The sequence below is a fragment of the Xyrauchen texanus genome, chromosome 14 (genome assembly GCF_025860055.1).
Source record: "Xyrauchen texanus isolate HMW12.3.18 chromosome 14, RBS_HiC_50CHRs, whole genome shotgun sequence".
NCBI lineage: Eukaryota > Metazoa > Chordata > Actinopteri > Cypriniformes > Catostomidae > Xyrauchen > Xyrauchen texanus.
In genome coordinates, this window is record NC_068289.1 from 46,187,834 (window position 1) to 46,205,420 (window position 17,587).

A 17,587-nucleotide genomic window follows, 5' to 3' on the forward strand; every position below is an offset into this window, starting at 1 on the left:
TATATATATATAAAAAAGTAACAGTAATGCTACCCTCATCCCATTTCCCTCATTCAATAACTTTTTATTTATAGAATGAGAAATCAAATACTCTTGAGTTCTTGATATTGACCTTAATTTCTGTTCTTGTAAATATGAACAATGTTTATACCAAACTTGACATAAATTTATGCCAAACTAGACTAAAGTCTAAAGTTGATAAAAAAAAATGTGCCATATTGGATAATTCTGACCTGAAGTTCTGCACCATTTTGTGACATGTACATAATGTATATAGCAGAATTTACCGGTTATGGAAATGTATGCATTGTTATTTATGACAAAATTAACTGAACAAATTTATGGAACTAAATGTTTAACAGGAGAAAGTTTCACATGAAACGAATACCCAGTATAACCTGAAACGAAACAAAACTATGCGCCTCAACAATAAGTTGAAGTCTTAAGATTGCCTTGACAGGTAGAGAGGCTCCCTGTTGATGTTTACTAAAATCAGAGAGACAAAGTTATGCACTGTGCATTTGTGCGTGCAAAAATGCAATACACAAGAATTTATGACGAATGTAAGACCTTGAGTGCTGTTTGCATTACCCTCATGTAAGCAGGACGACTAGGCCTTGCTTTCAGACTGATGAAGTCATACCGCCATGTTAATGACATGCTCAATGTGTGAGCGGCCTACACAATGAGCTAATTATATTGTTTGTGCACAGTTTCTTTAAAAGGACTGTTTGAATTTTGATTTTATGAATGTTACATCACCTGGCCATTAACTGTAAAATCAATTCAAGTGCTTCTTTGCAGAGGCTGTGCCGACTCTTGGAGGATTGCTAAGTTATATTTTGTGTGTTTGTGTGTGTTAGCATTAGAATCTTACTTTGTCAGAAGTCAGGGTATGCATCAAGCAATAAACCACAGAGACATCATGTGCTGTGCAAAGAGAAAAACTACATTGTAATACCCTGCACATTGATTTATTAGAACTAATTTATGTAGTATTACCTATATATTCCGCCTCCTAGAGTTTTTATGCATTTTTGATTTAATAAAGCATGTTTTCAGCACCATAACATTTGGTTGTTTTTATTTTGTCAATTCTCTTTGGTTTAATTTTTCATATATGAAACACTATAAGTGAACTCAGTCAGGAAATTACATCTGCATAGTAGTATGGTTACATATAAGTCCAGCCTGATTTTGTCAATAAAGTACAGTAGTGAATGTGCTCTGTAAAAAAAAAAAAAATATATGTAATTTCAGTGAAACTATGTGCCTCAACAAGTTGAAGTCTTAAGATTGCCTCATGATATGATTATTAAGCATAAGCTGTTTAAATCAATAACACCTCATACGTCATTATGACTATGTGACAAAATAATAAAAAGCAAACACTATATTAACATATATTCTATGAGTAACCTTAAATTAATTTGCTTAAAGGTTTAAGGAAACCTTGTTTCCTTGTAACAAAAAGTAAACAGGAGGGAAACACTGCCATCTGCATGCAGTTTCTTACATAAACTGTGTTATATGCACTGATATACAGTACGTATACACAGTGTGTGTTTGTGTGTATATATATATATATATATATATATATATATATATATATAAATGCAGCAAAAAATAAATAAATGTCCCTTTTTCAGGACACTGTATTTTAAAGATAATTTTGTAAAAAATACAAGTAATTGTATATATCTTTATTGTAAAGGGTTTAAACAATGTTTTCCATGCTTGTTCAATGAACCATAAATAATTAATGAACATGCACCTGTGGAACGGTCGTTAAGACACTAACAGCTTACAGACGGTAGGCATATAAGGTCACAGTTATAAAAACTTAGGACTCTAAAGAGTTTCTACTCTTTCTACTGTCCATGCTCATCTGCGTGAACGTGCCTTAGGCATTCTGCATGGAGACATGAGGACTGCAGATGTGGCCAGGGCAATAAATTGCAATGTCCGTTCTGTGAGATGACCAAGACAGCACTACATGGGGACAAGATGGACAGCTGATCGTCCTCGCAGTGGCAGAACACATGTAACAACACCTGCACAGGATCGGTACATCCGAATATCACACCTGAGGGACAGGTAAAGGATGGCAACAACAGCTACCAGAGTTACACCAGGAAAGCACAATCCCTCCATCAATGCTAAGACTGTCCGCAATAGGCTGAGAGACACTGGACTGAGGGCTTGTAGGCCTGTTGTAAGGTAGGTCCTTACAAGACATCACCTGCAACAGTTTTGTCTCACCAGGGTTGATGCTCGGACTCACATATATGATCGAAGAAATGAGCGTTACACCGAGGTCTGTTCTCTGGAGTGGGATCGATTTGGAGGTGGAGAGTCCGTCATGGTCTGGGGCGGTGTGTCACAGCATCATCGGACTGAGCTTGTTGTCATTGCAGGCAATCTCAATGCTGTGTGTTATAGGGAAGACATCCTCCTCCCACATGTGGTACCCTTCCTGCAGGCTCATCCCAACATGACCCTCCAGCATGACAATGCCACCAGCCATACTGCTCGTTCTGTGCGTGATTTCCTGCAAGACAGGAATGTCAGTGTTCTGCCATGGCCAGCGAAGACCCAAGATCTCAATCCCATTGAGCACGTCTAGGACCGGTTGGATTGGATGATGAGGGCTAGGGCCATTCCCGGGAATTTGCAAGTGCCTTGGTGGAAGAGTGGTGTAACATCTCACAGTAAGAACTGACAAATCTGGTTTGTTAAGTTTGTTGAAAATAACAGAAGTTGAAAGTGAGAGGATGCTTCTTTTTCACACACACACACACACACACACACACACACACACACACACACACACACACACACACACACACACACACACACACACAGTGCATACAGAAAATATTCAGACCCCTTAATTTTTTCACATTTTGTTGTTGCAGCCTTATGCTAAAATGCTTAAAAAATTCACATCAATCTACACTCCATACTCCATAATGACAAAGAAAAAACAATATTTTTGATAACTTTGTAAATGTATTAAAAATAAAAAACTGAAATACAGTATTCAGTATTTAGACTCTTAACTCAGTACTTAGTTGAAGCATGTTTGGCAGTGATTACAGTCTTTTGGTGTATGATGCCACAAGCATTGCACACCTCGATTTGGGGATTTTCTGCCATTCTTCTCTGCAGATCCTCTCAAGTCATGTTGGATGGGACTGTCGATGGACAGCTATTTTCAGGTCTCTCCAGAGATGTTCAATTGGATTAAAGTTCAGGCTCTGGCTGGGCCACTCATGGACATTTACAGAGTTGTCCTTAAACCACTCTTGCTTTGTCTTGGCTGTGTGCTTAGTGTCATTGTCCTTTTGGAAGGTGAACCTTCAGCCCAGTCTGAGGTCCTGAGTGCTCTGGACCAGGTTTTCATTAAGGATATCTCTGTATTTTGCTGAGTTCAGCTTTCCTTCAACCCTGACCAGTCTCCCAGTCCCTGTTGCTGAAAAATAACCCCGATGATGCTACCACCACCATCCTTTTGGATGATATTGCTCAGGTGATGAGCGGTGCCTGGCTTCCTCCAGACATGACGCTTGGAATTGAGGCTAAACAGATACATTTTTGGTTCATCAGACCAGAGAATCTTGTTTCTTGTTTTTTTTTTTTTTATGTGTCTCAAGACATGCCACATGTCTTGAGACACATTATTTAACATAAATACATTTATTTTCCTAATGTTGTGTGTTGTATGTCGTTGATTTTGTACCTCTATCTCCTTCAACAAAAAACCTATTCCAAAAATAATGTTTATATTGGACTTGCAGTTCACACACCAAAGCTAATACAAAAAAGAAAAAAATATGAAAAAAATAAATAAATTGCACTTTCACCACGGTCCCTTACTTGCCGCTGGGACTGGAGGACGTCTTACCGGGGTAACTGCTGCAGACCCGCAGCACCACCAGTTTCAGAACCCCAGCGCCAGAACCGGAAGTGAGGGGCGGAGATTACGTTCTAAACCGAGTAGCGCCACCTAACGTTTTGGAGAGTAGGCTACACCACCAGTTTCAGAACCCCAGCGCCAGAACCTGAAGTGAGGGGCGGAGCTTACGTTCTAAACCGAGTAGCGCCACCTAACGTTTTGGAGAGTAGGCTACACCACCAGTTTCAGAACCCCAGCGCCAGAACCTGAAGTGAGGGGCGGAGCTTACGTTCGAAACCGAGTAGCGCCACCTAACGTTTTGGAGAGTACTTTGCTTTTATTAATGAAACATCATACTTTATACGTATGTTATAATCATTCTTTAAGGTACAGTACAATAAGCATTTTAAAACATTGATCTTGTGTAATATAATTGTATATAGTTATCCGTTTCATTGTATTATGAGAGTTACTTCCTGATCATGATGGTGAAAAATAATGCTTGAAACTTATGGGCATTTTATATAAAATATACTTTATTTCACAAGAACATGTGCAGCATGCATTTTTCTTTATGTAAAATAAAACATGTCAAAAAACTAAAAAGAGAGAAAATTAAGCATCATTTTAAAAGAAACAATAAAAATATATACAACAAATGACCAATTCACCCCTAGGCCCATTTTATCATGACAATCCTGTATAAATTAAACTTAAAATGTATCAAATGAGGCATTCACTCTCAGGCCCATTTTGTCCTTACATTCTTGTAAAAATAACTCCATGTCATCCCTGAACACAAAATGAAATAGAAAGGGCTCTCTGGGAGCTTCTGACTGTTCCAGGAGATTGTTGCGGGCCTTTTCCTTGTGGTCTTCATTCATTCGAATGAAAAGAGGCTCTTCCACTGGACCCCTGAGCAGATGGCTGTTGGAATGGAGCCATTTCACAGCTTCTTTCATGTGCTGGATTATTGGGAGCTCCTTCATTACAGAATATTAAAGGAAAATGTGACTTTATAAATGTGACATATAAATGTATTATATGTTATTAGATTATATATATATATATATACACACACACCGCCTCACTGCTGCTAAGCGTAGCGTGTTCTTCACATGGAAGGGACTCTTGTAGGGTTTCTGCACTGGAATATATATATCTTGGTTAATTTAAAATTAATCAGAAGAGGGTGCAAATGTAACGGTGGGCTGGAGTAAATGTCCAGTATCTACCTTTCAGAGAAAACCCCAAAGTTCTCCAGAAGAATAAGAGTCCACCATCTCCGTATGTTTGGAAAGTCGCACTGGAAGACAAAAATAGAGAAATCTTGATATTTCAACTGCTACAACATCATAAAGGTCAATTACTTGAACTGGTAATTACTTACAGATGTAAAATCAAAGGGTGCTCCCAAGACAAGATGTAGAGCATACTGGAAAACAGCAAAAATTAAGGAACATTATCTCTGTAAACGTCAAATTAAAAAAAATCTTCCTTGTTCCGTATTTAACAACTTAAAAAAATTAAAATAAAAACACCACCACACCAATCATTGGTTTAATTATATCAAAACAATGTCTCACCATCAACATGAAGACTCCACAGTCTACATCACCAATCTGTTGGGGGATATCCTAAAAAAAAAAAAAAAAAAAAGCACGAGTTTATTAAGGGTTTGACACTTCAGCACTCCCAACTTTTGCAGACTTCTTTATAACAACCTTGTTTTTCAGTAGCATCCATGTGCCAGGTGCAATTTTGGCTGTCATCTTACTGCAACAAAAATACAAAAATAATAAAACAGATTTGTTAATATGAAGTTACATTGTGCAGCACACAGTTTGAAGCTCTGAATCCATGCAAAAACACAGTCAACAGTATTTGGGTCTTTCTTGTAAAAACTGTCACAGCATGCAAAATCAGAACATCATGCAAGTAACCATTAAGCAAGTTTATTAAACTCTTGAACGGCAAAACTTGAACACACACATTGAATTTTTCACCACATGATGTCAAAAACTTTAGACAACGTTACACAACTCACCATGCTCTCCGCCATGCTTGTCTCATTGTCAATAACTCCGCCCCTCACTTCAGGTTCTGGCGCTGGCGTTCTGAAACTGGGGTTCTGAAACTGGTGGTGCTGCGGGTCTGCAGCTGGATATGTCTCACATTGCGACGGCTTAATTGCAGGCAAATCATGCGATAATGAAAATAAGCTTGGAGAATATTATTAGCTTTCCATGTTTTATACTAATAATATTTTGGGAAACATTTCTGAGCCGTTTATCTGTATATACTGTATCTACATTTTAATTGTACACCCCAAAGGGCGAAACTTGAGTACTGGGCGTCTCTGCCGTGTCAGCTGCCCTGCCCCCGACGCCACGCAGACAGATGTGCAAGATGTCCAAGCGTTGTACTTTTTACTTTTGTTTAATTTTGTTTCTGCAAACTCTCTATAGCCTTATCGTTTTAATTCGTGCAAATGAATCAAACGATGAGGTTAAAATTGAGGTAACCTTTCTGCCAGAAAACTGCACCCAGAAATCCAAGAGAGGAGATATGCTGAATGCTCATTACGATGGATATCTTGCAAAGGAGGGATCTCAATTCTATTGCAGGTAACCCCACACACATGTTAGAGAATTAAGGTTATGTATTAAATGTAATATAATAGTTGGGAGTCTAGTAAACTGTGTATTTTGTACTTAGTTGGGCATAAAAGCTGGCGTCCTTTTTATTTGAAGCCATAGCCAAATAACGCTAACGTTGTTTATTTTCATTCTTATAGCCGTTCGACAAAAACCGGCCACCCACACTGGTTTGTGCTAGGCGTTGGAGAGGTCATTAAGGGCCTCGACTTAGGGCTCAAAGACATGTGTCCCGGTGAGAAACGAAAAATTACAATCCCCCCTTCTCTGGCGTACGGCGAGAAAGGAAAAGGTAGGTCGTGGTCCCCCTCAAATGTCACGAATCTTATAGTATAATACTCACCTCGTACGTGGCGCTGTTTTGCCTCTTTAGGCCTACTAGTTTCAATTTACATTTATTTTCATGTTTTGCACTTGTTTTACTTAGCATTTATTTTAATTATTAATTTATTCAAAGTTATTTTGAACCATTAACAGCCACTTTTCTATGGAACAGCTCCTGTGCCACCAAATGCAACAGTGGTCTTTGAAGTGGAGCTTTTGCACATTTCCAGAGGACCACGCAGCTTAGAAGCCTTTAATGAAATTGACCGTGACAGTGACAGGGCCCTCACAAAAGAAGAGGTAATATAGAGCAATAGGTTTTATCACACATCCTAAAGTTGCATTTTGTGAGTAGAAAATATGTTCTGTACTCTGTTCTGTACTGGCTTTAATCAAAAGTATTTTTTTTCATGTCAGGCTACTTTTGCCTACCTTTTGAGATTTTATTCTTAATTTTTTTATCTATTTCTACATAAATTGTTGTTTTGGATTTACAGATTAAAGCATACTTGCAAATGGAGGCAAAGAAGTTAAATACAAAGAAAGATGAATCCTATTTTGACGAAGTGGTGGCAGATGTCTTTCATAGGAATGACCACGATGCTGATGGGACCTTATCGTTAAAAGAGTACAATGTTTATGGGCATGATGAACTGTAGAAGCTGATATACGTGTTTTGCTAGACAAGGCATTTTTATGCAGCTGACACTGACACTGACTTTTTTTTTTTTTTGCCAGAACCGTATTTGATAAACAATTCCTCTATGATTAATACCACTAAATAAATGCCAAGTTTTGTAATTGGGTCCCTCTGCATTTGAAAAGCACCTATTTCTTTCTCTTTATCTGCAATCTCTTATCTCTTTCAGTTCCTCACAAACCAGCTTTCTGCAGAAGATTAAGGGCTTTTTCTGTGGTTTTGATGTTGTATTTAAAATAAAAAAATAAATGCATACATAATGTCTTTTATAAACATTTAAAGATCACCTATCATAATTATTTCATATTAGATTTATACATGACATAGCCCCAAAAGATACAGAAAAATTAAGTAGTTCTAACATTACAATTTGCAAGATTAATTCATTTATTCATGTATAGATAGATGTCTGCCTCTGGGCAGTACTCTCATTTAGAAGGCAATGATACCTTATATGTGAAGCTATGCATCCTTAACTTGAATACTAATATACCTAATTTAGGACCCAACAGATGAAGTGAAAGATTTGGATGATTTGTTTTTAGGTAACCATGTTATAAAATGTTCTGAGCTATGCACACATTTAAAGTGAAATTAATAAAACAGATGAACTCAAGAAACTCTGCTTAAATCATAATACAATTTTAATTGTGTTGTGTTCCATAAAATACCTGAAAAGTATTTGCAAAGTATAATTCTTCCATGTGTTTAGCTGCACTGTTAAAGAAATTCAGTCCTGCTGTAAAATATTGAAGATGCATTTGTTGTTTCCCATGTCACATGGTTCACAAAATTCCATATGGAAAAGGGCACATTTCATTGGCCAACCTCAAAGTTGCAAATTCACTTCTCTCAACAGCCACACTAATTTTGCTATGCACACTAAGGTCGCTAGGTGTCTTTCTAATACAACAATTGGAACCAAAGTTTGCATGCACTTTCCTTGAACTTGTTGACATGTATTTGTAATCAGCTGTAACGTGAAGAAAAGAGATTAATAAAAGTATGTTTGTATTAACAAAAGAGATGATTAAGAGGAAGAGACCGTCTGGTTGGGATAAAGGACAGTATGGTCAACTTGCCTGTTTTGTGGCACAACTTGCAGAGGAGCATTGTATGCTAAGAAAATGAAAGCAGTAAATGCATTTGCAAAACAATAAGAGGTCAAAGGTGCTAGGAAGCAACACCCTAAAATACAGATATAATAAATTTTTTGAGCACAGACTCTACTCGGAACTTGGTTTTCAAAACCAAGTGCGTGTAAAACTCCTCTGACTCCCTCAATTCCCCCACATGCCAAATGTGATGTAAACCATGTCTGTGCCAAGATTTAGAGCAGATCCAGAAAGAGGAGAGAGAGAGAGAGGGTTCATGAGACACTGAAATGCAGTGACTGTTTTACTCTTTATGTAAATTGTACAGTTTCAGAGTCAGTGGTTTGCCAAAGTATCCAAACTGATTATCATCAGAGCATGCATTGACTTTTATCTAAAATCTCAGGGGGAAATGCTTGTCATCCTTAAATGATAGTTCAACCCAAAAAATAAAAATAATTTGTCATCATTTACTCACCCGAATGTTGTATCAAACCCATATGACTTTATTTCGTTCGTAGAACACAAAAGATGATGTTAGGTAGAATGTTTGTTTCAGCCACCATACTTGAACACACATTTTACTATAATACCATACAATCATACTTTTATTGTAGGGAAAAAAGATGCAATGGAAGTGAATAGTGACTGAGGCTAAATGAGCCATTTTACATTCTTTAAAACGAGATGAGATGTTAGGTAGAATGTCTCATATAGCCTCAGACACCATTCACTTTCATTGCATCTTTTCCATACAATGAAAGTGAATGGGTGCTGAGTCTAACATTCAGCCTAATATATTTTGTGTTTTAAGAAAGAGAGTCATAAAAGTTTGAAACAATATGTGTGAGTAAATGATGACAGAATAAAAAATGTTAGGTGAAAAATAAAATTAGCCTTAGTTTAGCTGAAAACAGCCATTTCAATACAGCCATTGTCCTTTATCTCATTAATGTTTGAAGTTGGGCTTTGACAGACAGATTTGTAATGTGATGTAAGGACTGTCTAGGCTTGGGATACAGCGGTTATGCCTTTAGAGCTTAGTGATTACAGGTCTACCAGAGGGAATGGTGTTTTAAGACCACCAGAACAGTTCTGTTAAACAATAATTTGTGTCAAGTTCCCATGGCTTAGTTTGGTCCTTCATGTCTTTTGTTATTTCACTTATAAAAGAAAGAAAATGGTACATGAAGTAGGAGTTTACAAAAAACATGAGGCTCATTACTTTACATTTAACTCTGTGAATCTTTGTACAATGTTGTGTCTGAATTGTGCCTCAACTGATTAGAAATCACTCCCAAAAATGCAAATAAAAGGACTTTTATAGTTGCACGCATTTTAACAGAGCTCCTTTGTCTGAAACGGAAATGCATTTATTGAGCTCTGCATTACAGCTCAAAACAGTCTCAGCATCAATAGAAAATATAGCCCTTTATGAAATCTGATGCTTTTCCTCACCACCCCATTCATGAAAGATTATGAGGGCAATTAACAATGACATACTCTATTAAAGAGAAGGAAGAGGGCAGAAAGATTGCACTCAAACCACCTCTAACATTCCCAGTTTGTCAGCTATAAAATTAGAACACTGCAGAGTTTGCATAAATTATAGTATTACAGTAGAGATTACCTAATCAACATACAGTAGATCTATCCACTAAAACACAAATGAACAAACGGCATTGTCAAAATACTGAAGAACTCCACTTTATGAACAAAAAAATGTATAGAAGAAAGACAGCTTCCTCTGGGAGTGTTGCCATGTCAGACATGTGTTATTGCTGTTAAAACATGCCCCAGGAGACCCGAGTTAACATTAACTGTGTGTTATATATTACACACATTTTAATCAATTTATTTTTAATCTAATTATTATCTGCCTATTAATTATTAGAAATAATCGCATATAAATATGAATTGAGACAGGCCCACAAATAAAGAATTTAGTATATATAATAATGTAATTATAACTAGGCCTATACTATACTAATATGTAAAAGCCTACATAAAAATTCAAATCATTCAAATAAATGACATAATCTTGTGGCAGCAAAGTAAAACATTAAGACAATACAAAAAGTGTCTTTAGAAGTAAAAAAAGATTGTTTTATTTGCATATCCTTGAACATAGCCATATTATTGTCTGACAGACTGCACTGGTTTTAATAGTTTTTCTATGTACACATGCATAATCCACACAACTTTGGTTGCATCTCTAGTCAGAAATGCAGTGTTTTTAAGGATGGCTTGTCAAGTTAAATGTAGTTTCAAACTAGAGCACGTCATGTGTGGAAGTATGGGCTGCCTGCTCTCGTTGGAATGAAGAGGTGTTTAGGGTTGTATTTAGGGTTAAGTTTAGGGTTAGGTGTAGGGTTTCTGTATGACTCCAAATAAACTCTTAAAATGCTCTCAAAAGACTTTAAGTAACCGGAAGGTTAACTTCTAGACACAACCTGTTTTGCCTGTACAACCCCAATTGCTTAGATGGTAGTCAAATTCCTTATTATGGAATTTACTTGCAGTCAGGGGGCATGATTAACTGTGTTCATTTTTTAACAGGTTATTTCTCATATAATGAGTCACACTTAGCATGTTAAATCGGAAGCTCTAATGTATATGTATATACATATATATATATGGTGACTGAGAATTCTGCCAAACATTTTGTACTCCATGGAAGAAAGTCATACAGATTATAACAATTTAACTTTTTGCACAAACAATCTTTTAAATATTAAGACATTAAAAGAGATCTTGACTACAAACTGACAGACATCTAAAATTTGTGTAGAAATGTGACCTCTCCAACATAAATACAAAAGTCTCCCAAACAAAATGCTAAAACAATAGGAACATAGCATTGCTATTAGGGGTATGAAGGCTCCCCATGCAAAGCACAGAGAATAGTCAATGTGGAAAAGCAACACTTAAAACTAACAGCACAAACAACATCTGCATAAAGTCAGGCCAAATTCCAATCCCAAGAGTTCACATTTTGCAGCACACTCAAACAGCAAATGGCAATACCACAACCCAGAGAATAATATGTGTAACCATTCAATCTCTTCATAAATGATAGTACACGATAAACCCAATATTAAAATTTTTTTATTAACTGGTTTTACAATTTCCATCTGTCTTATATATATTTGCTGTATTTATTCTGGTTTTGATAGCACATCCCTTGTTTTTTGACAGATAGAGCTTGGATCACCAAAGTTGTTCTACACATTGCCATCGGTTTAGGATTTGTGTGCATCCTGTTGTTTTCATTGACAGCAGCAGTGTGTAGTGTCTGATAGTTTACAAGTGTTTTATTTTTACACATGCAAGCAATATATCTAGTCTGCACATTCAGGCTATACAGGTCAGCATTTTATGAGCATGGCAATAGAAAGAACCCCTGAATAAACACCTAACCAGACGTGTTTACATGGGAGAATGGCCGAGATTAATGGGTAAAGAGGATCTGAATAAATATGTTTTGTTCTGCAGTGACAAAAATCGGTCTCCTCTTTCAACATCCCTGTTTGTTATGGGTTTTTATAATTACAGAGAGCAAACATAAATCACCCTAAAATCCTCTTTAAGTCTTTAATAAAGGGATAGTTTATAGAATCAATTCCATGCCACATATATTTGCAAAAATATAAAGTATTGCAAAATAAAACAAAGTTTTGCAAAACAAAAAAAGTATTGAGCAAACAAAAAAAAATTTTTTAAACAAAAATTAAATTGATCCCATAATAGTTCACCCAAAATTTTTAATTCTGTCATCATTTACTTCCCTATCAAATATAACATTTGTATAGAGTTTTTTACTTTAGTGAAGAAAATGAACTTATGCCAAGCACAGGCAGTTTTGAGAAACTAGAAACACATGGTTCTTCAGAATTTTGCAACGGTTTCACTAACCAATAGTGCTCGTTATCGTCGGAGAAGAAAAATAATTTTTCCAGGATAAGGAATGAAGACAAAGATCCATAAACACATGTAGACAAAAACATAACTTCTTGATGTGCCAAGTATTGTTTGGGAGACCATGTCTCAATAAATTCTTAGTTGTTGATGGAGTATGTAAAGCAAGAAAAAAAAAGCAATGTAAATGCATTATTTTGTAAGAAATTACCAATGGTCAGACATTTCATTGTTCCAGGAATTTAAAGGCAAAGGCTCACCCAAAAATGAAAATGATCTCATCATTTACTCATGACATCTCAGATGGGTATGACTTTCTTCTGCAATCATCTCTGTAGGTCCATACAATGCAAGTGAATGGGTGCCAACAATTTGATGCTCTTAAAAGAACGTAAAGACAGCGTAAAAGTAATCCATAAGACTCCAGTGATTAAATCCATATCTTCAGAAGTTGTATAGTGTGGGTGAGAAACAGAACAATATTTAAGTATATTTTTGCTACATACTGTTCTCCACGGCAGTAGAGGGCGTATGCATGAAGAATGTGGAGATTGACTGTATTTTAGCAAAAACTTACTAAAATATTGATTATTTCTCACCCCTACCTATCAAATCACTTCTGAAGACATTGATTTAACCACTAGAGTCATATGGATTACTTTTATTCTGGCCTTTGTTATTTTTGGAGCTTAGAAATTGTGGCACCCATTCACTTGTATTGTATGGACAAAAAGAAGCTGATAAATTATTCTAAAACTTTAATTTGTGGTCTGCTGAAGAAAGAAAGTCATACACATCTGGGATAGCACAAGGGTGGGTAAATGATGAGATAATTAAACATTTTGGGTGAACTGTCCATTTAATGCTGAATTAAGGGTAAATAACTTGCAAAGCAGGCAAGTACCAACACACTTGTGATGGGCCTATGTTACCTCACTGTTCACAAAGCAAACCGTTTTAACATGCTTGAACAACGACTGAGAAGAGCCAGAAAAAAATAAATAATGCTGGGCTTGGCTGTCATTACTCAACTAAAAGCTATTTGAAAGAAATCTGGCTTGGGGCTATCTTTTATTCTTGTCTTGCCATCAATCAGCCACATGAATGAATATTGACACATTTTGGAATAAAACAATGTCTTTGCAGAGACATGAAACATATAAGCATAATTTGCAAGAGCTGTAATCAAAGAGTGTAACATTGTCAGGTTAACATAACTGTGACATCAGGCAGATTAAAATCACCCATATTTTGCAAATTAATCTAGTATTTAAAGCGGTTTCAAGCTTCCAGGCAAATACTAGAGTTCTTCCATGGATATCTAAATAAGGCAATCACAGGCTATTTTTACTTTTGAACTTACGGCATTAGAGTGATCAATCACACCCTACATCAATGGGACAGGCAGAGAGACCATCTGCATTAAACCAGACATTTCTGAAATGGAAGGGTGGTGGGAGTGGATGGTGGGGGGAGGGTAAGGGGCATGGCTATTGTTGGAGGTGGATACGTCTTTTACATAAAACATGACATCAGCAGCATGGCTGTTGTACAATATTAAAATCAAATGCTGCTTCAGAGGCTGGGTTACAGAAACGTTGTGTCTCAAGTCTGAAGTTCAGATCTGAGTTTCTAAGTGAAATCAGCATGGTGACTAAACAGATTCTAGAGTTAGGATTTTTCTGGATATCTTTTAAGACTTTTAAGACAACTTACTGGCCATGTTGCCTGTGGAGACAATATATATGAAATATTGATCTCACAGTGAAGTCTCTATTCACTTAGAGTCTTCATTAAAGCTTCATTAAAGCAATAAGCTTAAGAATTTCTCAAAAATTCATGTTAGAAAATGTGTTGCATGCAAATGTAGATTCTAAAACTTCCTTATATGACATACTGGCGAATCTCTTCTGTCAAATTCCTCATAAGAGCAATCTTAACTTGCCATTAAAACCCTCTTATTTATCTTCACAAATATTTCATTTTTAATGAGAAATAAACAAATAAATATCCTTAAGAAAACAGACCAGGTTCTATCTAGAGCACTGGATTGGTGACCTATTTGGTTGGTCCACACATGGAGGTGCCTTTCATTTCCTTTTCTCAGATGAGCAAACCCAGGTTCAGAAAATGTGTTTTATGATCCGAGACTGACCCGTTTCAAGATTCATGACTCCTGTGTGTCTCACACTATTTTGTCTACATTGGGAAGCACACATTCTTCCAAAACCACCTGTGTGGACCACTTTACAGGAAAACAAAAAAAGAATAGAAAATAATCATTTTATTTTGTTCTTTGGAATATTCCTGCTCCCCAGAGAGTATTGCAATGCTACAGCCATTTTGGAGTGTCACCCATGACCTCACCTCTCCCTGTTTTACAAAGCTCTGGAAAATCATACTCTCCATGGCGCTCCCCTTCTGGAGCCTCCAAGCCAAACTGTCTGGAAAGTAAACATATGTCTCAGTCCCAAATTTAAGCAGAAGACCACCATCCTCCCCCCAAGATATCTCAGCAGTGAGTCATGTATCTAGCCCTCTTGTGTTTGCTAACATTTTCCAGTAGGTACAAATCATTTCCACTGACAAAGAAAAAACTGTTTCATTTGTGGTTTGTAGGAGCACTAACCCAAAAAGCCCCCCCACCCCCTTTCCTTTACTTAGCACTGCATGGAGTTTATAACATAAAAAGTAGGGCTACGTTATGTATTTCAAAGTTTATTCTAAAGACTTCTCACTTTTAAGTGATTCATATGCCTGCCTTGTTTTCATTGCATGCAACCAAACTCAAACAAGCAAAGGAGTGACTACAAATATCAGACATAGTGTATATAGTCTCGCCAAAACTTGCTTCCTATTTACTTCGTTGAACATTGAAGGTCATTTTAAGATCCATGTGTTGTGTCACAATGCTAATCTTTCTGGGAGTATTATCATCATTAAACTATGCCTGAAGGGCAAAAGCAAATGGAGGGAATACCTCAGTAAAATGGTCAAGAAAGATAGGCATATATCTTAGGGTTAGGCAGACATAACATGCTCAAATAAAGATATGAGTAAAGCTCAGATAGGATCAAATTAAACAATGTTAAACAATATAAGATATTCCACAATGCATTTATGAGAAAAAAAAACCGAATCATAATAAAAACAATAATGAGTTATATGATGCAATACATTTGGTACAAATATGTTGGCCTACAGTTTAGTAGACAAAAGATTAGCAAATTTGTGGGAAGATTAGATAATACTCTAATCAACACTGAGCCTTAAAGCAACTTGACAGCTTTGATGATGAGACGTGTAAACAATTTCTATAAGATTATAAATAATAATTATAAATCATTTCTAGATATTCTATACACTTCTGTAAGAGTTAAAAACCTTCTGGATATGCTGTGACAAACAAAACCTCTAGTTCAAACAAGAACATTTGGTAACATTTTGTAAAAATGTTCCATTTGTTAACATTAGTTAATTTAAGGTGTGTCCAACAAATATTACCATGATGTATAAATACTACACATAGTAAAATTTTAATTGGAATCTTTTTTCCAAATTGGAATAATGAGCGATTTTTTTTATTTTTTTCATAATGCGAACTTTGGCAGGGGGAAATTGGCTTCATTGTCATGAAAATGTCCCATGGAGTTAAAAATAGGCTTTATTTTATTGATTTATTGGGTAACACTTTAAAATAAGGTACCATTTGTTAACATTAGTTAACAACATTATTTTAGTGATGTATAAATACTACACATAATAAAAATCCCGAATTACAATAATGAGCGATGAACAAACGTGAAATACATTTTTTATTTTTATTACCTAACATTAACAAATATCAATAAATGCTATAAATAATTCAACCAGCCCATCTGGCACCAACAATCATGCCATGTTCGAAATCCCTTTTTTTTTCCCCATTCTGATGATTGATGTGAACATTAACTGAAGCTCCTGACCCGTATTTGCATGATTTATGCAATGCACTGCTGCCACACCACTGGCTGATTAGATAATCGCATGGTGTACAAGTGTTCCTAATAAATTGCTCAGTGAGCGCATATTGTTAATTGTTTGTTCATGTTCGCCTAATGTATTAACTAATGTTAATGAACGAAACCTTATTATAAAGTGTTACCAGAAATGTCAATAATGATTTGGCATATTGTTGAGGGGAAAACTATCCTATGAATGTGGAAACTTTTTCACATGCCATGCAAAATGTTCACACATGGATAAAACAGACAACCATATATATAACAAAATGTACCTACCCACATGTGGTGGCAACATGTTTCGGAAAGCAAACTGTAGACCCAGGAGACCTAATGGATCGCAAATCATTGGATCAAAGTTATAATTTAGTCAACGATGAGACCTAGGTAAAAAATATACTACAGTCCAAAATTAAAAAGTGACCTGTGTAATTTATTCGGTGTTAAAATGCTTATGCTGAGGCAACTATAAATAACCCAATGAAAAGTTGATTTACCCAAAAAGTCTAAACACCATGGTGCATTTAATGCATCCCAACCAGCACCATCCCAAAAACACTGTCTCAACCAATTTTGAGAGTTTGGGAGGGACTATCTGTTTCTGACCAACAGGGCCGAATGAATACTCCTGAGTGCCCCTGGGCATGAATTTATGTAGAGCCACTACATAAACAGGGCCAGATTAACCACAATTGCCCATGTGGTTAATCTGGCCCTGTCGAACAGTGGAAGACAGGCAGAGTCTGGGAAACCTGTTTGAAAACAGATATTATTTGTAACAATTCTGTTTAATGTTAATGCTAGAAGAACCATTTTTTATTTTTCATATAAAACAAGTTTGGTAGACAATTGTAACTTCAACTTGGATATTCAAAGTTTTTTTGTTTTATGTTTCCTTTGCTTATTTGTGCTTCCTTTAAGATGACTTTAGCAGGGATGTTTCAAGGTTTGTCATGGTGACGCTTGGGGGTCTCTGCCATGTGCAGAAATAGTTA

The 17,587-nt window shown here is 36.2% G+C and overlaps 1 protein-coding gene across 1 annotated transcript; it reads left to right on the plus strand.

Annotated features, from left to right (window-relative positions):
* Positions 1–6,138: 6,138 nt before the first annotated feature.
* Positions 6,139–9,992, plus strand: fkbp7 (FKBP prolyl isomerase 7). Its single transcript, XM_052142880.1, has 4 exons — positions 6,139–6,525; positions 6,696–6,847; positions 7,052–7,179; positions 7,377–9,992. Exons 1-4 carry the CDS (start codon positions 6,299–6,301, stop codon positions 7,536–7,538), a joined length of 669 nt encoding a protein of 222 aa, XP_051998840.1. The 5' UTR covers positions 6,139–6,298; the 3' UTR covers positions 7,539–9,992.
* Positions 9,993–17,587: the final 7,595 nt, after the last annotated feature.